A 25,077-nucleotide genomic window follows, 5' to 3' on the forward strand; every position below is an offset into this window, starting at 1 on the left:
TTTGTTAAACATTCAAACACCCAAAAGTACTAGCTAAATAAATACAGGGTTTCTTTCAGCCAAATAAAAATGAACTTCAAATACTGATCTGGATTCAACAGGTTTGACTAGTTTGAGTTAGGTTCAGTGCCTCTACAGAATTTAGTTTTAGCTAAGCAAATTGTATATTTATCGTGTCTACTCAAAATCTTGAAATGCTGACACTCAATGTTAGGCTATTTATTATATCAGAGCATTGTATTACTTTTAATCAATAATGCTTGTATAAATTTCTTAGTGAGATTGGTAGACTTATGTTCTCACATGAATGACATGACAATCATGCCCTGAAAAAACAAACTTAATTTCCTTTTGCTCTATCAACTGCTTTTAATTTTGTTGACCACAAAGTGGTGTTGGCAAGGATAGATGATATTTGAAGGGGAAAGAACAGAACTGTTCAACAGGACAGACATTACTGGATAATTGCTCCATTATCTCAAGAGCTCTCACATAGCCATACTGCAGGGCTTTAGTCTGTCGCTCCTGTTTAAAGTGTATGTGAGGTTGCTAGAAGAGACTGAGAAACTATCTGGACTGCAGTCCCGCCAGTATGCTAGAGAAACTCAAGTCTACAGCTCAGCTTTACCAGACCTGGAGATAAAAGTTTAGTTGAATGGTTTTCCTAGCATCTGGTCAGGCATAAGGCCAGAATGAAAGTCAGTTAGCTGAAACTCAGATAAGACAAAGGTCATGCTGGAAAAAAATCAACCACAGAAAATAGCTGTTTCTTCAGTTGTTCACAACTGAAAGGTGCCTTTTGGATCCTCAGCTGCTTCTGGGTGTTAAATATAGCAGTGGTGGTCAACAATGTTTTCTATCTTCACTTGGCTTGGAAGTTGCAGTGGTTCCTTTTTTATGCCTATTCCACCACAGCTATCTGTGCTTTTGTCACCTATGGAATGGATTACTATGATGCAGTATTTCCCAAACTTGGGACGTCACTTGTGTAGGAAAAGCCCTGGTGGGCCGGGCCGGTTTGTTTACCTGCCACGTCCGCAGGTCTGGCCAATCGTGGTTCCCATTGGCCGCGGTTCGCTGCTCCAGGCCAATAGGAGCTGCTGGAAGCAGCACGGGCCGAGGGACATACTGGCTGCCGCTTCCAGCAGCTCCCATTGGCCTGGAGCAGCGAACCGCAGCCAGTGGGAGCCGCGATTGGCCAGACACGCGGACGGTACACAAACCGGCCCGGCCCATCAGGGGCTTTCCCTACAAAAGCAGCGTCCCAAGTTTGGGAAACACTGCTATAATGCATTCTGCATGAGGCTACTCCTGAAACACACAGAAAGCTCTATTTCTGGGGAATACAGATATTCACTCTGCAGTGTGTCACATGGAGTGTTTTTGACCCATCAGATCCATCATGCCTTAGAATCCAAGTAGCAAGAGCTCTTTTTGTGGGTTGTGATTAGATGGATTATTCAGGCAGACAATCCCTAGAGTTGTATGTCTAGATCCTGGGAGTTTTAAGTGGAAGGACCTTGACTCTGGAATTTGCTTCCCTCCTTAGTTCAACAAAGCCTAAGTATGTTGACTTTCTGGGTATGGTGCAAGGCCTATTAACTTGCTCTCCTTTTGAGGAGCTGAGTGAAAAATAATCTCAATTCCAATTCTTTCTTAAATTATGTGAGATTTTTACTGCTAGCTTTGACTGTTAAAATGTATTATTTTTAAACTGTCACAAACACTAAATATGGATATATCATTATATAATTAGAAGTACAGTATAAGCTACTATATTTAAAATGTGCCTATTACAGCACTGCCATATTCAGCCACATAATTTATAAATAAAATTAGGGAAAGAAACGTTTTATGGTTATATGTATTTAGCTATAAAAACATTATGTCTCAGTTATAATACTGGTTTGACATGTCTGGTCTCCATTAGCAGGGAATATAAAATGACCAGTATCTACAAGATTAGAAAAATATCAATGCAATTTCACTTAACTGTTTGTATGTGCATAATCTGAAGGCTGCTCTTAAAATTGTTTCCAAACTCTCATCTATACATTTTTTGTTTTAAAAAAACAATTCCATATAAACCTAACATTGCTGGGGGATGAATGGTTACCAATAAACACTAATAAAAATTAAGTATTTTACGAAGGTTATACATAATAGAGTACAGTGATTAACTATCACCAGGGTTATTCAATAGCATTAAAGGAGAACATTTTAGTTCTTCAGTCAATCTTTTTCCAAGTTTTTAGTAAATTTTGCATTGCCTCTTCAAAAAAATAACTTACAAACTTTTACATCTCAAAAGGTATGTTATCGTATTATTTAGATTAAATTTAAAAGGGAATAAAAAAGGCTACTTCAGCATCTTCCTCCTCAATTGCTCAGTATAAAGTCTCTCTGTGAGGTGTTCTGCATAAAGCGGATCACTTTACACATCTGACGTGGAATTTAATATTAAAAGAAACTTTGAAATTTGGGAGGTTTCCAGACAATAAAACAATTGTCTTTTTTTTTAAAGTGTTACTTTTACCACACCTCCTTCTTTCCCCCACATGGCCCCACTTCCCAATTGCCGGCCCAGGAAGTTGGGGGTCAGATCTTGTTTGACCAGGAAATGGGAGCTGATAGCTCTGAAGAGGGCATTTAGTTGCAGCTATGGGAATTTGTTGCTTCTTCCATTGGCGATCCAGAGCCTGCCAGGCTCACCTCCTACAGCTGGTTCTATATTTGTGTGGTGAGGCTCACAGAGTAGATAAGAACTCTCTTAACCACCTGCTGGCACAGTCCTACTACAAGCCCTAGCTCTTTCCCCTCCTCCCCACCATCAGCTTTCCAATTTCTTCCCATCTCCCTGAGCCAAGATTACAACCCTGCTACTCCATTCCCTATGCCTGAAGCCCCACTCTGTTCCTTCTTGGCTCCCCATCTCCTGCGTCTTTTTCCCTTCCAAAGCCTCACTCAATATCTTCCCCCTCCTTCCCACCTATTCGTGGCCTTCACTTGTTGTGTCACATTAAATTTAAATTGTATGCTCTATGGTACTGGGCAGGGATTACCTCTTCACTTGCTTTGTTTGGCAGCTAGCGCTTTTTGGCACACTCAAATATTATTTGGTCATGTCCCAGAATGAGATACAATATAAATTCAACAACAAACAAGGGTTGTTAATAGATGGAGGAGGAAGGACAGAGGTGAAAATCATATGATCATACAGTTAATATGTAGATTCTCACATGCAAGACTGAAGAAGCAAGTTTTTAAGATTATTAATGAGAGGAGAAAAGTAACCTGGTGAACAGTTTTGTGGTAACCATTATACATACCACGGACAGCATAAAAGGAAGACAAAGAGAAGGCAAGGAGGAGGTATTGAGGCTAATGTGTCTCATGGGACCAGACAGCAAGTGTGAAAAATCAGGATGGGATAAGGAGCAATAGGCACCTATATAAGACAAAGCCCCAAATATCGGGACTGTCCCTATAATATCAGGACATCTGGTCACCCCTACTCATGGAAATACTGAAAGAGACCAGGCTGGAGATGAGAGAAAAGCTGCAATGTTGAGCCTTAAAGGCAAGAACAAGAAATTGTCCTTACAACTATTTAGTACAATTTCTTATAATTATTAATAATAAAATCACCAGTTTTTTAAATCACTTGCAAAATAAAAATTTGTACTGGTTTTTTAAGCATAAGTATGTGTTCCTATGTACATAAGTGAAATTTTAACTTTATGATGTTATTGAAGAAAGTCACATCATAATGTATAATAGTTTGTCAAGTAATGGAGATATTCTTTCATTGTTTTTAAAAGGTACTACACCAGAGATCTAAACAAAAGGGGGAGGGATAGCTCAGTGGTTTGAACATTGGCCTGCTAAACCCAGAGTTGTGAGTTCAATCCTTGAGGGGGCCATTTAGGGATTTGGGGATTGGTCCTGCTTTGAGCAGGGGGTTGGCCTAGATGACCTCCTGAGGTCCCTTCCAACTGTATTATTCTATTAATCTTAAGTAGAAAATGTACTAGCATGTTCCCAAAAAACTGTACTGCTCACTGCCCATAAACTGCTTGATCACTTGATATCTGAAAGAGATGTGTTTTACTTTCCATCCATTTAAATATTTGTTTACTTTCATGGGAACAATTCTCTCACGCCCAATTTGCTGTGGGTCCCTCCTTTTCATTCAGTTTCATTTCAGAGCATAAACACAGCCAAGATAGAAAGTATCAACATCAGAACTCCTCTATCTACAGGTTATGCAAAAAGCAAAAGCAGCATCATGTCTGCAAAATCTCACAAAAAGATTCCACCAGCCCCACACTGATTCAGCTCACGTGCTAAGGATATCCAGTTAATTATATTCCCAGGATTAGGTAACAAGGAAGACTTGAACTACTGCAGCTGACAGATGCAAGAAAAATACACCCCTAAACCAAAGTCATTTTTCATATGCCAATTCCAGGAAAACTGCAACATGGAGTAGCTAACTGTATACAAATCTCCTGACAAACCTCCCAATACTGCGGACCCCTTCCCATCACACCTGACAGAGCAAGTGTAAAGGCCAGCTAATGAATTCAAAATACTGAGTAGCTCTGGTGCCTACTATGAAAACTTTAGAACTTGCCCAGTCACCAGTTCCACTCATTCACTAATCCTTCAGCTCAAGAGTAGCAAAAGTCTCCTCTATAAGGAAGCATTCCCTGAAGAACCAAAGCAGAAAAGAATTAGGCTGCACATTGCAAAACAGAACCGACTATATCCCTAGAACAGTGCTGAGATTTGCAAGCCCTTTTTGGACAGACCCCACTGTTTTATCTAAATCCCTGTACCTAGTTTACCATAGTGACAGGCATTTTAGAAATGGATATGGATAGGGAAAGACAGACCAAAAGGCTCCACTGCATAGTTTTGCAGAAACATTTCAGCTCTAAACTAACGATTATCATCTATAAAAGCTACAAAAGTGTTCACTTTCCTTTATCTGCTGATCTTTTTGAGGGTGGGGAGGCAAGCGGAAGCAGTGGGAGGTCTAACGCACTACAACAAAATGTACAGTAGAGAACAATCCTGTACTAGCAGGGGGACAGACTACATGATCTAAGCCCTCCTCCCCCAGCCAACTAATTTACATGGTCCTACGACCCAATACATTTTAATTCTGATTCAGCACCTAATTTTCAGTGAGGTCCTCTTTTTTAGACAAGTTTCCAGCTGAGCTTACTGAGGCTAAAAGAAACCAAACAACTTACGCTAAGTAGCTTCTCCCACATTACAGCCCACAGGCATACTGACTTACTGAACAGCAGACCCCATGATTATTCAAAACGTGAACTAAAACACCATAAGAGGCCTTCCCAGAGTTGTCACAACTGAAGAATTTATATGACTCAGGCTTCACTCTGATGTGACCAGTTTCTCTGATTTAAAATCATTCAGTTTGAAAGGTCCTCTTTCTCCATGCCTTGTGACATTCATTTTCCACTTAATAATGACCTCCATACAAGATGAAGGAAAACTTACAACATATGGAAAACAACTTCCTGAGATATTAAAATAAACCAAGTTGGAACTTTACTCATGTATTTATATGCACACACTTTAATATGCAAAATTAGTCACTTTTCCCTTCTGCAGTGCTAAAAAAAACTATTTTGTTCAGTCCAGACTGAAGTGCTAATGTAGTGTAAAAAATGCTATTAAACAAGTTTAAAATCTGAGTTCTCATGTCACTATCGCTTCCAATTTACATTTTCTGATTTAATACATACAGTGTAAAAACAAACACAACTTCAGTACAGCTATACAGTATGTTACTACATCTTAAACATCTGGCAAACACACACACAATAGCTAAATATACAACACTATAACCCCCAGAGCTATACCAGAGCTTACCGATTCTGAAATGATTTGCCAGCAACGTTGTCTCTATAAGAATCAAACAAAACATGATACTGGTCTCGACTCCACTCCAGGACAACCTACAAAGAAAGAAAACTTGGAGTCACATTCTTTTTAAATTAGAATTAATGATCATTTACTTATCTCCCTTCAACCCTTTACTATTATACATCCCTAATCCTGGGAATATATATTTCAAGTATGATGTGCATGTTAGTACACACAAACCGGAAATTAACCAAAGAAAAAAATGTCACATTTAATCTCCAAACACAGATCAAACCTGAAACCCAGGACACACTAAGTAATGAGACAAAGAGAATGCCCATATGCTGTAGTTCAGTTGGGAGACATAAGGATTGCCATACCAGATCAGACCAATGATCCATCTAGTCCCTTATCCTAGCTCTGACAGTGTTATTTTTGTTACTCTCCAGTTTGTCCACATTATTCCTGAAGCGTGTCGCCCAGAACTGGACACAGTACTCCAGCCGAGGCCTCACCAGTGCCAACTAGAGTGGGACAATTACCTAAGAACATAAGATCGGCCGTACCGGGTCAGACAAAAGGTCCATCTAGCCCAGTATCTGTCTACCGACAGTGGCCAATGCCAGGTGCCCCAGAGGGAGTGAACTTAACAGGCAACAATCAAGTGATCTCTCTCCTCTCCATCCTCTGACAAACAGAGGCTAGGGACACCATTCCTTACCCATCCTGGCTAATAGCCATTTATGGACTTAACCACCATGAATTTATCCAGTTCTCTTTTAAACGCTGTTATAGTCCTAGCCTTCACAACCTCCTCAGGTCTTACATATGACACTCCTGTTGATACACTCCAGAATGGTATGAGCCATTTTCACAACTGCATCACATTGTTGACTCTCATTCAATTTGTGATCCAGTATAACCCTCAGCTTCCTTTCTGCACTATGACCACCTAGCCAGTTATCCCCCATTTTGTGGTTGTGCATTTGATTCTTGCTTACTAAGTGTAGTACTCAGCACTCGTCTTTTATTGAATTTCATCTTGCTGATTTCAGGCCAATTCTCCAGTTTATCAAGGTAGTTTGAATTCTAATCCTATCCTCTGAAGTGTTTGCAATCCTTCCCAGTTTGTCATCTGCAAATTTTATATGCATACTCTCCACTCCATTATCCAAGTCACTAATGACAATATAGAATAGTACTCCACTAGACACGTGCTCCCAGTTTGACAATGACTCATCGATAACTCCTCTGAGCACAGTCTTTTGATCAGTTGTGCACCCACCTTATAGTAATTTCATATACACCACATTTCACTAGTTTGCTTATCAGAACATCTTGTGGACTGTGCCAAAAGCCTTACTAAAATCAAGATATATCACATCTACAGCTTCCCCCACCCACTAACCTACTACCCTGTCAAAGAAGGAAATTAGGTTGATCTGGCATGATTTGTTCTTGATAAATCCATGTTAGCTATTACTTACAACCTTATTATCCTCTAGGTGCTTACAGATTAATTGTTTAATAATATTTCCAAGTATCCAAGTTAGGCTGACTGGTTTATAATTTCCCAGGTCCTCTTTGCTCCCCTTTATAGGGACAGGTACTATGTTTGGCCTTCTCCAGTCCTCTGGGACTTCACCCATCATTCATGAGTTTTTGAAAATAACCACTAACGGTTCTGAGATTGCTTCAGCTAGTTCCAGTGTGAATTTCATCAGGCCCTGCCAACTTTAATACACCTAAATATTCTTTAATATATTCTTTCCCCTAATCTGGCTTGTGTTCCTTCCTGCTTCGTTGTTAATATTAACTGTGTTGAGTATCTGGTCACAATTTACCTTTTTAGGAAGATTGAACAAAATGGGCATTAAATACCTCAGCCTTATTGATGTCATCAGTTATTAGCTCTCCTTACCCACTAAGCAGAGGACCTCTTCTTGCTCCTAATTCCTTTTTCTGTCCCTTGCTAGGTATAATTGATTTTGTGCCTTCATTTTTCTGAATCTGTCACTGATGGCTTGGCTAGTCTTTTGTACTTCTCCTTAGCAATTTGTCCGTGTCTCCAATTTTTGTAGGATTCTTTTTTTATTTTCAGACCACTCAAGGAGTTCCTGATAGAACTATATTGGCCTCTTTCTAGTCTTCCTATCTTTCCTTCTTATCAGGCCAGTTTGCTGTTGAGCCTTTAATATAGTCTCGCTGAGAAACTGCAAGCTCTCCTGACCTCTTTTTTACCTTAGATTTTCGTCCTATGGGACTTTACCTACCAGTTCTCAGAGTTTAATAAATAATTACCACAAAAGGAGATTCTTTCCTTCCCCCCCCCCCCAACATGATACTACTTTTTAAAATAATTCTTAATAGTTCATATCAATTATTCACCAGGCTGGGTGCCATTTATATGGTTGCATCTTCCTGGCATTACAAAAGAACATCGAACTACAAAATAAGTTATTTCTCCAAGTTAGCATTCACAGAATACAACATTTCTAAAGCCACTTCCACAATGAGCTGTATCATTCACCACTGAAGTCAATGACAAGCCTCCTATTGACTTACATGGGTAAAGGATCAGGTCCAGTGTCAACTTATTTGGGCCTACCACAAGCACACATAAACCCCCTTCCAAGTCTGCAAAAAAAGGCTCTTCGCAACCAAAACCATGCCTGTCAATTCTCACACACAGACAGAATTTACAAAATGAGCATAACTTGTTCATTGTTATTTCAATGTGAAGGTAAATAAATGCAAAAAATCTGTTTTTCATCTAAGTCTCTTCCCTCTCTCTCTAGCAGATATACTAGTCTCCTCACAATCTCAGAAACTAGTTTAACACAGAACTAAGATGGCAAATAGTACTTTTTAATGTAGATATTATTAATAATGATGAATCCAAGCAAAATCTATACTTTAGAATTCTGAGACAATAAAATCTCAATTCATATTATGAATACAATTTTTGAGAAAGAAGAGGGTTAACTGGGCAAATACCTCATCACTTATATCAGTTAAACCATAAGGACCTATGTAAGTGTCACCTTACAAAAACAAAGATTTATGAATCCCATGTCAATTTCACTAGCTGCTTTGAACTGCTAAAAGCAATAAAGAAGTTAACTGCAAGACTAGGCACTGGGACAAGTTTGGGGAACTTTTTCTTTTCTTTTTCTTTGCATAATAGTGGTACAAATAAGTATAATACCTGCTTCAATAAAAGAGAATGACAAAATGTATTATTCAACCAGCTAAATAGGGGCATCACCACTCCAAGCATATATGCAGTAACTTAAAATGCACTAAATCACATTCTGTGTATTCTGGATTATATTCTATAATTAAAGAACTAGTCACAGTACTATATGACTGCAGCAATACCACATTTTAAGATAAATGTCATGTTTCTCACTCCTGACATACCCCTTTTTCTATGAAGAAGGCAGCCACATTCTGTTATTTGTATTACAGTAATGCCTAAGGAATCTAAGATTTTGGGGTCCCCACTGTACTAAGTGCCATATGAACAACTAAGAAGAAAGTCTCTACCCTGAAGCTATTGTATCAGTAATCCAAATATGTCTTTCGCTCATGTTCTATCTACAAAGGGCTTTGAACAAAGCTGAACCACCAAGAGAAGCTCAGTCAAAAATTTTCTATAACCAAACTCCACCATAATGAAGTTCAACAACCATGTTCCAACCAAACTGTGGGCTGCAATACTTAAACCTGGTTATAACACTTATTGGATACAAAAAAGTTTGAACTGTACTTGAACAGCAGTGGGCTTTTCGACTCATAAATAGAGCTTGATGCTAACAGGCCAACTTTCACATATTGCTGCTACCAGTATGTTGTCAGTTTTGAACAATTTGCCTTATCTACCCATTTTACTGACAGCACTAATGCCTACTGCGGTGGATTTACAGCAGGCAAACCCAATTTTGCTTAATTGCAAACGTCACTCTGGCATCAGTATTAAGTTTTGCAATAGGATAGCAGCCTCTATTTTATAACTGGATCACAAACAATAGCTATAATTAAAGTACTATCACCCCAGTTCTGATAGCTCAAAATTTTCTCTGTCTTTTTATGCTTGGTGTCTGCCCAAGGGCTAATTATTCTGGAAACTTTACTCAAACACAATTCAGCCATTTTGAAGTATGCGAAGAGTGACAAAAATACACTTTTACCATTAAATATATGTGACTGTTTCTGAACAGCTCTAGTGCTTAAATGGCTGAGGGGTAGCAAGCTGAAATGTGCAAGGAGACAGATCTCACTGATAAGCAGTGCCTTTGAGTGATTTTGTGAAGATCTGTTGTGACTTGAACAAATAGTGAGTGAAAAGCACATTTCAGGCAGGTGAAGTATATTTTGCACTAATTTTCAGCCAGTTTTACCAGTATTCTAAATAGAATCCAACAATAGCCATCAAATCAAAATATCAATGAAAAACGCAAAACGTTTACTCAAACTTCCACCACTTTGTCGCTGTTTTTCAATCAGCTCTAGTTCTAAATGCAAGAAAACTCAGGACCTTTCTACGGAGCCCCACCTTCTGGACTATGGGGATCTGAATAGCCGTGGACACCGAAGTGTCCCCCCGTGTGGATACTGCAGACGCAAACTAAGTGGTTCCTAGTTCACCTTAATGTAATCCTGTTTGAAGAGGACTACATTTAAAAGGTACCTATTTTGCATTAACATAGTCCTCTTCAAACAGGATTACATTAATGTGAACTAGGAACCTTTTAGTTCATGCCTGCAGTGTCCACACAAGGGAATTACAGCACAACATTTCAGTGCCCACCACTATCCACACCTCTATAGTCCAAACCAAGGGGCAGTGTAGACAAATTCTTGGTCATGCATAAATAGGTGGCTAAATGCACTGCACAGTGAATTCATTCCCAAGGTGTTCAGCATAATCAGAGGAAGGAGTTATAGCTGCGTATCCAACCACATCTTTGGCATTTCCTGACTTTTCAGTGCTGTTCAACTTTAAAATTCCTAAATGTAGCTTATTCTAATGAAATTTTATTTAAGATTAATTCCTCCATTAAACAGAAGAATTAATTCTGTTCATCTTATAAACTGATCATTATTGACATAGACAAGCCTATAAAACTCAGGTATATAACCACCATTTGTGGTAGATTTCTCATCCGTTATTAGATGTGCACATTGGATTTGGGGTTTCTAACTGCACATCACATGCAAACAAGTACATGTTTTAGTTTATTTTTAGATATGATTTTATCACCAGGAGTTGCAAAGGACAATGTAACATATACATTGCACAGTCACTAGTCAGTTTCAGAACACAGGAAAATTTGTGGTAAGATACTGCTCTAAATGAATGCACAATGAAATAGCAGTGCCCCCAACATGGGCTTTCAGCCTCTTAGCATCCATTTTACAAAAAGGCATACTTACCCACCACAAACATTCTCTGTTTGATAAAATCTGGATAAATTCCCTAAGAAATCCTCCCAATAGATATCTAGGTACAGTTGAGAAACTGCTAGAGGACTAGGATCTTTAAGATCGGAAGGGTATTTTTATGTTGCATTTGCAGGCCAGTGTTCCCTATGATTCTATTTGATTTTGACAATACCGCAAATTTGCAGTTGTCATTTTCAAAAGCTTGTGTTTATTTCTTTTTTGATTGTGTTGATCTGATATATAGTTAAGAGGGTTTAGTGTATCTGTGCACAAGCAAATCATTCTAGGCAGTTCAGCCCATTTGTTAGGAAAAAATTAAGTTGCATATTATTTTCAGAACAAAAATATTAAAGATAATAAAAGCAGGCCAGTCAAAATACTGATGATATTGCTGAGCAGCAGGAGGTTGGAAATACTGAATTCAGTTCTCCAGGCTGCAGGGGAGAAGAACTCAATCTCCCCATTGTGGTAAAAGTTGGCCATTCAAAAATGGCATGAACAGAGCTCTAAAGAGAACTCCAATCAGCCTGCCCTGATTAAAAAAAAAAGTGATAATGATAAGTCATCTGAAGAGGGAGGGGATGGAGGTTATACAAGCAAAGAAACCAAGGCCTCTGAGAAAGTGCAGATTGTACCCAGTCTCTCACTGCCCAGGCCTGTTGAGACCATTCAGCACTGAAAGGTCCCTTTCTTGACATTTTAAAAAAATCACACAATATTTCTGAAATGGACCAAAAGAACAATGGAATTTTTCAATAAAGACATATAGTATATTAGTTCCCTATGTTGTCCTGCAAAACAAAATTGTACATGCTACTTGATTATAAAGCCGCTTCAGTTTTCAAAGATCTCTAGAGTATTTTATCTTGAAATATTAAACTGCAATACAAATTGCTTTCATGATGCAGAAGTGCTAATCAAATTGGGGCTACAGTCCACAAATGCTAATCACATTGAAAATCTCAATCTTGGCATGTGTTGGGTTGGATTTTTTTAAACTGTAAACCTTTCACAAGCTCAAGAGTTAACAAGAATCACACCCCACCCAGATATCATACTGTCAGCAATATCAAATCATCATCATACATATTTTCCTTTGCGTTATCTTGGTATCAGAATAGTAATTTCAGAACAAAGTGAAACTGCTTACAAAACAGACAGTGTCTAACAAGGTTCTGAGACCAGGATTCTATTCCCTAACTGTTCACTGACCTGCTGTTTCACCTTGGTCAAGACACTTCATTCCTTTGTACCTCAGTCACCCTTCCCTCCCTTCCCCTTTCTTGTCTACTTACAGTACACTGTAAGCTCTTGGAGCAAGAATGTCCCTGGCTATACTGGAAAAGAGGTGTATTTTTAACATATTAGCTGTTTTGATACGTGTGTAGACTAGGCAATTGTGGTTTTAACACGCTACCTGATCAAGGTGAACCCTACCTGAGACTTATTTACACTAGGCTCCCAAACACGTTAACTAACGTTAAAAAAAATTCTCTAGTGAACACAAGGTGTATGCGTTTGTAGAGTGCTTAGTACAACAACAGTACAAGGCTCTCAGCTGAGAACTGTAGGCAATACTGAAATACACACAACAAGAATAATTGCCGCTATGCTTGAATATAAGTTTTCTGCTTAGCATATTAAAAACATATAGCCTTACATACAAACTGGTAGCTGAATGAAGAATTTAAAATTAAGTTGCCTGAATCCACTTTCCAAAAGAGAAGTCAGCTAACTGACTTGAGAGGGTTTTTACATATATGACCAAATTCAGCCTTAACTTACACTTTCATTGAGGTGATCTTAAAAGGTTGCACATATGTAACATAATTTGGCTCTATAAAGAGCTTAGTAAGATATTAAAAATAAGGGTAAATATGACCATACTGAGTAGTGCCCCAGAACCAGTTATTTAGCAATTCCACAAATCCCTGTATTGTGATTAGCTGAAGGGGATCCAATCTGTATTATACACAAATCTCTGTATTCTGAATATACCAAATACATCAAAATTCCACATTCAGTTCCCCACAGCAAATATGGCTCTCTCAGTGGAGAGCAATAGGAAGGCAAGAATGTTGCAGGGGAAGAGAGTGGGAGCTGCTTAAGGGAAAAGCAGCACTTGGGAGAGTGATAAATTCAAGACATCAAAACAGAGTGTCCATGGGTGGAAGTACTACAAGGGGTGAAGCAGGAACACTGGACAGGAGTGGCACAGGAGAAGTACTGGTTGATGCTGGGCTAAGGAGAGCCTATGAGCAAGGGCACTTAGGGGCACTGAACTGGTGTGCAGTAAACTTCTGCAGAAGACAAGGTTGTATGGAGGCAGTAGCACCATGGTTCAAGTGCTGTAGATGGGTACAGCACTGGGATACTGAAGAGGGTTCTGTAATGGTGCTGCAGAGACATTGGAGCAAGTGCTGCGTACCGTGGAGTAGCCAGTGTACTGGGCATGGGGGAATATAGGGAGGACAGGCAAGAGCACGGGGGTGGTAGTACTCAGAGGGCAGGGGAAGCACTAGAGTTGGGTATTTTGGAAACACAAGTTATAGGAGGGGATGTGTGGATGCTTCTGCGTAGGCACAGGATCCTGCAGGGGGAAGCCAGCACACTGGGGTGGGTGCTGTAGAAGCAAAGGGCATGACAGTGGAAACAGGGCACTGTATTATGGTAAATGTCAGAAGGTGGGGGTGGTGGGCTCTGCAGGAGCATCACTGCAGGGGGGAAATAATTAAGGTGAGTGTTAAAAGGGAGAAGCAAGAGGGAAGGTTGGGGAGGCAAAGGGCACAGTGGTGCTTCAGGGCATATGCACAGGGTGTGTTCTGTCAGGGTGCTCAGGAGGGAAGTGGGGGCTGCTACAGGGGCACAGGGTTCTGCAGAGGGAAGGAGGCAGGGACTCAGGGGAGCAGTGCTGCAGGGCACATGCCCAAGGTGGGTGCATCAGGCAGGAGCACCACAGATGGGGCTGGCTGGGAACATGCAGACGAGGGGGAGGGAAGCAAGGTACCTGCATGAGGTGGGTGCTGCGGGGGTGGCAGGGAAACAGGTAAGACGAGCGGAGGGGGGTGCTGCGGGGGGGAGGGGGCAGGGGGAACATGGCACATGTGCAAGTGGGTGCTGCAAGGGGAGAGGGGCTGGGGAAGCGGTAAGATGCGGGGGGGGGCTGTGAAACTGAGAGGGAGGGGGCATGGGGAACATGGCACAGTGCGAGTGGGTGCTGCAGGGGGAGTGGGTGCTGTGGGGGGAGTGGGAGCAGGGCACACACAAGGGGTGGGTGCTACGGGGAGGGTGCTGCAGGAGAAGGGGGAGCAGGATGCATGCGTGGGGTGGGTGCTGCAGAGGGTTGGAGGAGCGGTTAAGACGTGGGGGTGTGCTGTGGAGCAGAGAGGGAGGGGCTCGGGGGAGCAGGACAAGCGCCTGGGAGGAGTGCTGCGGGGGGAGGGGGAGCATAGCACACTTGGAGTGGGTGCTGTGGTGGAAGGGGGAGCATGGCACACTCGGAGTGGGTGCTGTGGTGGAAGGGGGAGCAGGACGCACACTCGGAGTGGGTGCTGCGGGGGAATGGAGAGCAGGACGCACACTCGGAGTGGGTGCTGCGGGGAGAGGGGGACTGGGGAAGCGGTAAGACATGTGGGGGGGTGCTGTGAAGCTGAGCGGGAGGGAACCACTCGGAGTGGGTGCTGCGGGGCGAGAGGAGCAGGGCACACACACGGGGTGGGTTCTACGGGGAGGGTGCTGCGGGAGAAGGGGGAGCATGGCACACTGGGAGTGGGTGCGGCGGGGGGAAGGACGCACACATGGGGTGGGTGCTGCGGGGAAGGGAACACAGGGTGCACATGCGGGGTGGGTGCTGCGGGGGGTAAGGGGAGCATGGCACGTGCCTGGAGTGGGGGCTGCGGGATGTGAGGAAATCAGGGAAGTGGGTAAGATGTGGGGGGTGCTGTGGAGCGGAGAGGGAGGGGATCGGGGGAGCAGGACTCGCGCAAGGGGTGGGTGCTGCGGGAGAAACGGAACAGGACGTGCGGGGGGGGGGACGGGGCTGCGGGGGGAACACAGCGCGCAAGGAGGGGCTGCGGGGGGAGGGGAGCAGGACACGCGCGGGGATGCTGCGGGGAGGGGCAGGACACGCGCGGCGGGGTGCTGCGGGGGAGGAGGAGCAGGACACGCGCGGGGTGGGGCTGCGGGGGAGGGGAGCAGGACACGCGCGGGGGGTGGGGCTGCGGGGGAGGGGAGCAGGACACGCGCGGGGAGGGGCAGGACACGCGCGGGGAGGAGGCTGCGGGGGAGGGGAGCAGGACACGCGCGGGGTGGGGCTGCGGGGGTGAGGGGAGCAGGACACGCGCGCGGGTGGGGTTGCGGGGAGGGGAGCAGGACACGCGCGCGGGGGAGGGGGTGGGGCTGCGGGGAGGGGGAGCAGGACGCGCGGGGGTGGGTGCTGCGGGGGAGGGGGAGCAGGACGCGCGGGGGTGGGTGCTGCGGGGAGGGGGAGCAGGACGCGCGGGGGGATGCTGCGGGGGGGAGGGGCAGGACGCGCGCGGGGGGTGGGTGCTGCGGGGGGGAGGGGGCAGGACACGCGGGGGGTGGGTGCTGCGGGGGGACGGGGCAGGACACGCGCAGTGGGGTGCTGGGGGGGGGCGGCCGTTACTGACCTCTCCGAACGGCAGGGCGGAGACGAGGACGAGCACCAGCCCCCCGAGGCAGAGGCAGGGCCCATACCGGTGGGACAGGCAGGTGTAGGTCTGTCTCTGCAGGAGCTTCAGCAGCATGACCCGCCGGCCACCATCACCCTGCGCCGCCCGCTCACCGCGCTGCCATGCGCCGGGGCGGGGGGGGCCGGGTCCCAGCCGCTGCCCGCCGCCACCGCCGCCCGCTGCCTCCGCCTCCAGCCCGGCTCATCCCCCCGGCCGCTTCCGGGCAGAGCGCGGCTGCGATGCGAGACTGGGGGCGCCACCTAGCGGGGCCGGCGCTCGGCGACGCGGCCTGGCTGCGGGCTCAGCGCCCAGGCCGCCCTGCGCTTGGCAGCCCCTGTACCGAGGGGCTCCGGTACCGAGCTGGGTGGCGCAGCCACACGGGGGCCGCCCACCCCCACCTGCTCCCACGCAGGCGGGGTCCCACGGGCCAGGGGGCCCCCACAGCCACAACCCCCCGTGTGTTGTCTCCTAGAGCTCCGGCTACGGGAGTCACGAGACTCGGGCTCCCTTTCAACAGAGTCCTTAGGCCTTGTGATTGTCACGCGCCTTCTCCTTCCCCCCCCCCCAGTCATTTGTAAAATTATCCTGGGTTAGTTATTGGGGGGGATCTGATTTGTGATTTTCAAAGGCATGGGGTTATCAATACTGAGTCACTCCCAGTGATACCGATTGCACCCTTGCCATGGGAAGCAGGGGTGCTGGACCAATTTGTATGGTGGGGTGCTGAGAGTCATTGAATGGAACTGTAAACCCTGGCTATGATGGAAACCACTTCAAGCCAGCAGGGTGCCACAGCAACCAGCACCTGTGACGGAGGGTGGGGATCACTAACCAAACAAAAAGTCCATCCTGAGGCAAGCAGCCTGGTCCTGGACACAGTAAAATACAATGCCAGGAAAGACACCTTGAGCTCATTGTGTCTGCAATATTGTGGTGACAGCACTTTCCTTCTATACTTCAATGTCTGAGAGAGAAATTATGTGACATAGATCTCAGTCATATGCATCTATTGAACTATAGCAGTCACATTTCATCACTCATTGTTATGGGGAAAAGGTGGTGCCTCTCTTTAATATTACCCCCCACCCATTAACTCATGTTGTCTTCTCCTAGCCTGTAATTCCTCAATTCCTCTTTATTCCCTTTTTAAAATATTGCCAAACATAGTACCTTTCTCCAGCCCCCTAAGACCTTATCTGTTCTAAGTTCTCAAACATAATGGCTAACGGTTTCAAGATTAAGGAAGCAGCTGAACCAAATACCCTAGGAAGAATTTCATCAGGCTCTATGGACTTGAATACTGTACATCTCATTTGTCTAAATATTCTTTAACCTGTTCTTTCCCTGTTTTGGCTTGTGTTTCTTCCCCATTATTTAATAATAATTGTGCTGAGTATCTGGTCACCATTAACCTTTTTTTGTGAATATGGCTCCCACACAAAAACTACATTAAGATGAGTTAAGTTTTAGGAGTGCAAATCAGTGATTTAGAGAGAAAAAAATTGATGGATCTTGATTATCCCATAAATCCAGAGTTAAGGTTACACTTAAAAGAAATCCAAACATATTAAGATAAGAAGTGCACAATTAAGGCACCGAGATAGCCTTAACTCTTCCCTGTACTGACACCATGCAATAGCCACACAATTGTGAATGAATGAGTGGTGAGGGTCCTAGATTAGAAGAAACTGATTATTAGACTCTTTTAAAAACATTTTTTCCTCACATGGCTAGCGGGGAAAGGGGCATGGCTAGAGAGCCATCAAATCCAGCTAATCACTGGTTGTCATAATGGCCCTTGGAAGCCATCAGCAGCTGGCACAATTTATAGCAGTTCTGAGGCAGCTATAATTTGTACTACAGGCTTGGGGAAGTTTTAGAGTGGCTTAAAAACTACCTATGCCCTCTCCTGAGCTGAGCAAAGGGCAGAAGGGCTAGTCCTACAGACCTGGCCCAAATGTTTTAGGCAATTTGGTAAAATTTACATTTTTTTAATATATAAATTAAGCTTTTAAACTACTTAAGTTGCTTGTGCTACTAACACCACCTTTGATTGTTCAAATGGAAAATTCAAAAATCTAAACTTAATCATTAGTGGTATTTAGTTTTACATAGATTTTTTTTCCAGGACTGATAAGAGCTCCAATCCTCTGAGATCCTGCATGCCCCGACTGTTTAAGACCTCACAAACTAAGATCCTGAAAATCCTTATTCATGCAGCTATATAAGGAGTCTACTGTAAGGACTACTTATGTGAATAAAGGTTTGCAGGGTGAACCCTAAATTTACTTAGATGAAAATAAATTAGTAGTTTTCATTTTTGTTTTTACTGTGTGATAATGCATGAGAACGAGAAAATGACAATGTGGTAAAATTTGAGCTGTAAACAGTGCAGGGGCATGATTAAATACAAACAACCTATTTTCAGTAACATTTAAGAAAAAATGAAAACAATTCTATTAATAGTGGGTGAACTCCTCAAGATTTGCTCCTAAGGGTTTCATCCTATGAAGTGTTGGGTATCTCCTGAGAGGAGGGTGCTAATGGCTCTCAGAAACCAGTGGGAGTTTTCAGCCTCTCACAGGAAGCACCTAGCACTTTGTAGGATCAGGCCCTAAACTATGTCAGACTCAGTAGTAACACAGTGATCTGTCATTTGGTAGCACCATAATCTATCAGATATAATAATTAAGTCTACATTAGTTATTTGCTATAGAACAGAATTAAAGTCACTGTTACAAGACCAGAGTTCCTTGCTTTGAAAATCCATACTTATCTTTGCCTCACGATTTATTGAGACCTTAACATTTGAGAAAACAATTCCACTGACCTTCTCTCTTAAATAGAAATTGAATATAATAGAAATAATGCCAGTTTATGATAGATGGTACTGGACTGCGGAGACATTCAGTGGAGTACCTATAAATCCACAAGTAGTATTTACAGTCTCCAGTGTATGTAAATTGTTAATGTACATATGCTAATGTGAAGCTAGTGGGAATTTCAAATCAGGCTGAGCATGGCAGAAAACTGCATGGGTGCTTTTGAAAATCCTGCTGGGTCCTTGGGTGCTGTCAAATACTAACTTTTATATCTTGTGGGTCCAACTCTTGAGTCCCTAGATGGATATTTAATAGATATTTGTGCCTTCTCATGGTTTTGAAAATTTTGGTGATACTGCGCTTATCTGATTAACAACTCAGTGGTCCAATATCTAAGCACAGAATGAGAAAAGCTACTTTAATATAACTTAAACAGCAACCAATTCTTCTCTCTCTCTATCCCTGAGATTTTTATATCAATTCAGGTGCTGGAGAGGATATTGTTCTATTCCAGTAAGCCACAGAGGATTGCTGAAAAGTTTTCTGTGGCTCTAAAGGAGAGGGAGAAGACAGCGGCATTTACAAACAAACAGTTGTGATTGGAAACCATAAGATCAGAGCAATAAAGATTTGAAAATCCCACTTGTGGAGCATCCAGAGGAGGTCTGAACACCAAGTCAGCTTAGACACTCAATATTGACAGCAGATTTTCAAAGAACAATCCCTACGCATTCCCCAACCTGAAAATTCCCCTTATTTTCTGAGCACCCAAAACTGGCCAAACACATTTTCTGCAGAGTGCCTGGCCCAAAGAAAATTCCCCTGTAAGTATCTTGCCCGAGGACATAGAAGAAGTCAGTGTCAGAGCTCCTCAGGAGCAAGGACCAACAAAAGGTGGAGGGTGGTTGAGTGGACCTGTTGGGGGATAACTAATCAGCCCAAGGCTAGTTTAAAAATAAGGTAGTCATGTTTCTTATGGATTTATGAGTGTAGAGTTGATGAAAGATGCAAATCCGAGTGCAAACCCATAGAGTTATTGAGAAATAACCTATAATCATTATGTAAATCACTATACTCAGACTGGTCATTCAGACTACAGGAATCTCTATGAACAATTAACCACAGAAATGTTGATCAAGTAGTGGTGCAGCATCGCTGTATTCTGATTAGCTAAGACAATTTTGTTTCACTAATTGCAACAATGCTATCTTCTACCCCTAAGGGTACGTCTACACTACGGGACTATTCCGAATTTGCATAAACCGGTTTTGTAAAACAGATTGTATAAAATCGAGTGCGCGCGGCCACACTAAACACATTAAATCGGTGGTGTGCGTCCACGGTCCAAGGCTAGCGTCGATTTCTGGAGCATTTCACTGTGGGTAGCTACTCCGTAGCTATCCCATAGTTCCCGCAGCCTCCCCCGCCCCTTTGAATTTCCGGGTTGAGATCCCAGTGCCTGATGCGGCAAAAATCATTGTCGCGGGTGGTTCTGGGTAAATGTCGTCAGTCACTCCTTCCGCTGGGAAAGCAACGGCAGACAAGCATTTCATGCCTTTTTTCCCTAGATTGCCCTGGAAGATGCCATAGCATGGCAATCATGGAGCCTGTTTCACCTTTTGTGACTGTCACCGTACGTGTACTAGATGCCGCTCACAGAGGCGATTCAGCAGCGCTACACAGCAGCATGCTTTTGCTTTTGCATGATAGCAGAGATGGTTATCAGCCATATTGTACCATCTACCATACCATAAATTGGTAATAAGATGATCGTGGCTACCAGTCCTTTTGCACTGTTCCATTTGCTGCTGTCATAAGTGCCCCTGGCTGCTCTTAGCCAGGGGCGCAAAAGCCAAAATTGGGAATGACTCCCTGAGTCAATCCCTCCTTTTTGGTATCTAAAAATAGAATCAGTCCTGCCTAGAATATGGGCAAGTGTACTAGAGAACCACTGTATCAGAGAGCACAGCTGCTCTGTGTCAGATCCTGCAGAAATTATGAGCTGTATGCTATTCACAGGGGGGGCTCCTGCAACAACCCCACCTGTTGATTCCGTTCTTCCCCCAGCCTTCCTGGGCTACCGTAGCATTGTCCCCCCACTTGTGTGATGAAGTAATAAAGAATGCAGGAATAAGACACAGTGACTTGTTAGTGAGATATGAGTGGAAGGCAGCCTCCAGCTGCTATGATAGTCCAGACAGGACAGTAAGGAGTGTGTAGGAGAAGAGCCCAGCATCCCTCTGCTAGTTCAGGGGCACTTGAATCTTTTCTTTACACATGAAGGATGGGGGCTGATGGAGCTCAGCCCCCTGTTGCTATGACGACGATGGTTATCAGCCATATTGTACCATCTACCAGGAAAAATTAGGACCAGGCACCCTTGATCGACCTAACAGATGCTGGTCATCATGATTACCAGTTCTTTTGCACTGCCCCATGTGCCAATAGGCTGATGATGACGATGGGTATCAGTCTTATTGTACCATCAGCCACCCATGGCGGGGGGGAGGGAGCAAGGATGTTGGTGTTGAGTGCTGCACCATCGCGTCTATCTGCAGCATTCAGTAAAGATAGGGTGACATGTAAAAGAGTCAAGACAGGATTGTTTTCCCTTTCACTTCTGGGGGTGGGTGGGGGGGTGCGTAAATTGCCTAGCTATGCCCTGACCCACCGCAGACACTGTTTTTGACCCTAGAAGCATTTGGAGCTCAGCCAAGAATGCAAATGCTTTTTGGAGACTGCAGGAACTGTGGGATAGCTTGAGTCCTCCAGTCCATGAGCGTCCATTTGATTCTTTGGCTTTCCGTTACGCTTGTCACGCAGCAGTGCGCTGAATCCCTGCTATGGCATCTGTCTGGAGATATTTAAAAAATGATTTTGAATTTCGTCTTCTGTAACGGAGCGCTGATAGAACAGATTTGCCTGCCCTTACAGCGATCACGTCCGCATCGTCCATGCGGGAGCTCTTTCTTTATTTTGATTTTTAACTGCATCACCACCCGTGCTGATCAGAGCTCCACGCTGGGCAAACAGGAAATATTCAAAAGTTCGCGGGGCTTTTCCTGTCTACCTGGCCACTGCATCCGAGTTCAGATTGCTGTCCAGAGCGGTCAGTGGTGCACTGTGGGATACCGCCCGGAGGCCAATACCGTCGATCTGCGGCCACACTAACCCCAATCCGATATGGTAATACCGATATTAGCCCTACTCCTCTCGTTAGGGAGGAGTACAGAAACCGGTTTAAAGAGCCCTTTATACCGATATAAAGGGCCTCTTAGTGTGGACGGTTGAGGTGTTAAATCGGTTTTACGCTCCTAAAACCGGTTTAAACGCGTAGTGTAGACCAGGCTTAAGTGTCACTCCACACTCAGTTTCCCTGAAGAAGAGCTCTGTGTAAGCTTGAAAGCTTATCTCTCTCACCAACAGAAGTTGGTCCAACAACAGATATTGCCTCACCCACCTTGTCTCTCACACATTCTGGGACCAACACAGCTATAACAACACTGCATATCTCCTGTACTCTGTGATTCCCCTTCTGAACCCAGGCAGCATGGAGAAGGAAGTTGCCTGATTTGAATGCAGAGGGCACATGAGGTGGACTAGGAAGTAGGTGGAGTAAATTGAGATAAGGAGCCCAGGGTGGGAGGGTAGGAGGCCTGAAGCAGGGATTAGGAGCTAGGGTGGGGAGGAAGCCAGATGCAGAGACTGGCAGTGAGAAACAATGGAATGGGAAGAAGATAAGAGGAGAGGAGAGAGAGAGAGATCTGATAAGGAGCCAGAGGTGAGAGGAGAATGGGCACTTGTGGGGCCAAGAGACAAGTTTAGTCCGCCCTTTTGTAAAGATGAGACATCTTTGATCTGGAGTTTCTAGAAGCATGTAATTAGCACACAGCAGGTCTTTCTCCCCTGGGCATATCTTCAAAAGGTTGGCTTTTGAGGGGGAGAATTTGCATTCCCCTCACATCAAGGTATTTCCTATGTCTACACTACAAAATTAAGTTGACTTACCTACAGCCACTGCAGTAATTAAATCGGCTATTCATGTCCACACTGCCCTCCTTCTGCCAGTGAAGCACATCCTCACCAGGAGCACTTGCACCAACTGAAGTGGGGCATTGTGGGGCAGTGACAGCCATGAGCCCCACCACTCTGGGGCTGACAGCTTGGGCTAGGGCTGTCAAAGGCAGCAACAGGCAATGTAAGCAACATAGTGTCTTCACTGTGTCAACCTAACTACACCAACCTAAGCACTACGCCTCTCACGGAGGTGGAGTTATTAGGTTGCATAGCGGGCAAGTTAAATCACCGGGAGAAACATTGTAGTGTAGATGCTTACGGAGTTAAGTTGACATAAGGCTCTGTGGTGTAGACCAGGCCTAAGGAAATTCACTTCACATCTATTGTTCCAAGGAGACCTGTGGATTTACTCATACCTTCCAGAGATTGCATTAATCTTGTCTTCCTGATACAGAAGTTCTAATAATACATAAACATTTGCATTTCTAATATAATGTACTCCAAACATATTAAATTTAATTCAGTAAGGGTTAACAATTCAACAAAGTAAATTCAGGATATTGTCAGTCTGTCATCTATGTACTCTGGAAATTTAAGTTTTAAATGTATCAAGTTGGGCACCTAAAATTAGCAGATACTTTTGATCTTAATCTCTCTGTGTCTCAGTTCCCCATCTGTAAAACGGGGATAGTACCATCCCTCACTTCAGAAGGCTGTTGTGAAAATAAATTAAATATCTGTGAAGCACTCAGATACTATAGTGATAAGCATAAAAAAGGACAATCAATTATTCTCTCTTCAGAGCAGGATTTGAATAGTGTGCAGTAAATAAGGCCTTGGGCCACTCATTGAACAACAGTGGTCACTTAATGAGCAGATATTGTTTTATCCTCATTGTTCAATGTGTGGCCCAGGGCCTTATTTACTGCATGCCACCCCCTCCACTCCCAGAAGATTATTAAAGTTAAAATGGGGAGTTTGGGCATGTTAGAGGACTTTATGGAGAAAGGCAGGTTGGCTCTTCTTTCATCTCTTTTTCACAGTTTGGTCAGTACGAGGGGTAACATCAGAATGCAGCTAAAAAAGCAAAACTAAACACAAAACCCAGATAAAGCAAACAAAAAATGGACAATATAAAATAATCCAATAAGGAAACTACGGCCACAGATGGACTTTAAAAGAAGCCTTATTGAGGGCGCAGGAACAAACCATCCCGATGTGCAGAAAGAATAGCAAATATGGCAGGCAACCAGCTTGGCTTAGCAGAGAAATCTTCGGTGAGCTTAAACACAAAAAGGAATCTTAAAAGAAGTCGAAACTTGGACAGATGACTAGGGAGAAGTATAAAAATATTGCTAGAGCATGCAGGGGTATAATCAGGAAGGCCATAGCACATTTGGAGTTGCAGCTAGCAAGGGATGTGAAGAGTAACAAGAAGGGTTTCTACAGATATGTTAGCAACAAGAAGAAGGTCAGGGAAAGTGTGGGACCCTTACTGAATGGGGGCGGCAGCCTAGTGACAGATGATGTAGAAAAAGCTGAAGTACTCAATGCTTTTTTTCCCATGGTCTTCATAGACAAGGTCAGCTCCCAGACTGCTGCACTGGGCAGCAAAGTATGGGGAGGAGGTGAGCAGCCCTCAGTGGTGAAAGAACAGGTTAATGACTATTTTGAAAAGCTGGACATGCACAAGTCCATGGGACCAGATGCAATGCATCTGAGGGTGCTGAGGGAGTTGGCTGATGTGATTGCAGAGCCATTGGCAATTATCTTTAAAAACTCATGGCGATCGGGGGAGGTCTTTTGGAAAAAGGCAAATAAAGTGCCCATCTTTTAAAGAGTGAAGAAGGAGAATCTGAGGAACGACAGACCAGTCACCTCAGTCCCCAGAAAAATCATGAAGCAGGTCCTCAAGAAATCCATTTTGAAGCACTTGGAGGAGAAGAAGGTGATCAGGAACAGTTAACATGGATTCACCAAGGGCAAGTCATGCCTGACCAACCTGATTGACTTCTATGGTGAGATAACTGGCACTGTGCATATGGGGAAAGCAGTGGACATGATATACCTTGACTTTAGCAAAGCTTTTGATATGGTTTCCCACAGTATTCTTGCCAGCAAGTTAAAGAAGTATGGATTGGATGAATGGACTATAAGGTGGCTAGAAAGCTGGCTAGATTGTTGGGCTCAACGGATAG

General features: G+C 43.9%; 1 protein-coding gene across 2 annotated transcripts in view; it reads right to left on the bottom strand.

Moving 5' to 3' along the window:
* Positions 1 to 16,501, bottom strand: part of GNPTAB (N-acetylglucosamine-1-phosphate transferase subunits alpha and beta) — a 60,622-nt gene extending 44,121 nt beyond the window's left edge. For both annotated transcript variants that reach the window (XM_039483562.1, XM_039483557.1), the window contains exons 1-2: positions 15,999 to 16,501; positions 5,908 to 5,993 (exon numbers count right to left, since the gene is read on the bottom strand). In XM_039483562.1, the coding sequence (XP_039339496.1) occupies positions 5,908 to 5,993; positions 15,999 to 16,115 (203 nt within the window). In that variant the 5' untranslated portion in view covers positions 16,116 to 16,501. The remainder of the gene's footprint in view (positions 1 to 5,907; positions 5,994 to 15,998) is intronic.
* Positions 16,502 to 25,077: the final 8,576 nt, after the last annotated feature.

This window comes from Mauremys reevesii, linkage group 1 (assembly GCF_016161935.1).
Source record: "Mauremys reevesii isolate NIE-2019 linkage group 1, ASM1616193v1, whole genome shotgun sequence".
Lineage (NCBI taxonomy): Eukaryota > Metazoa > Chordata > Testudines > Geoemydidae > Mauremys > Mauremys reevesii.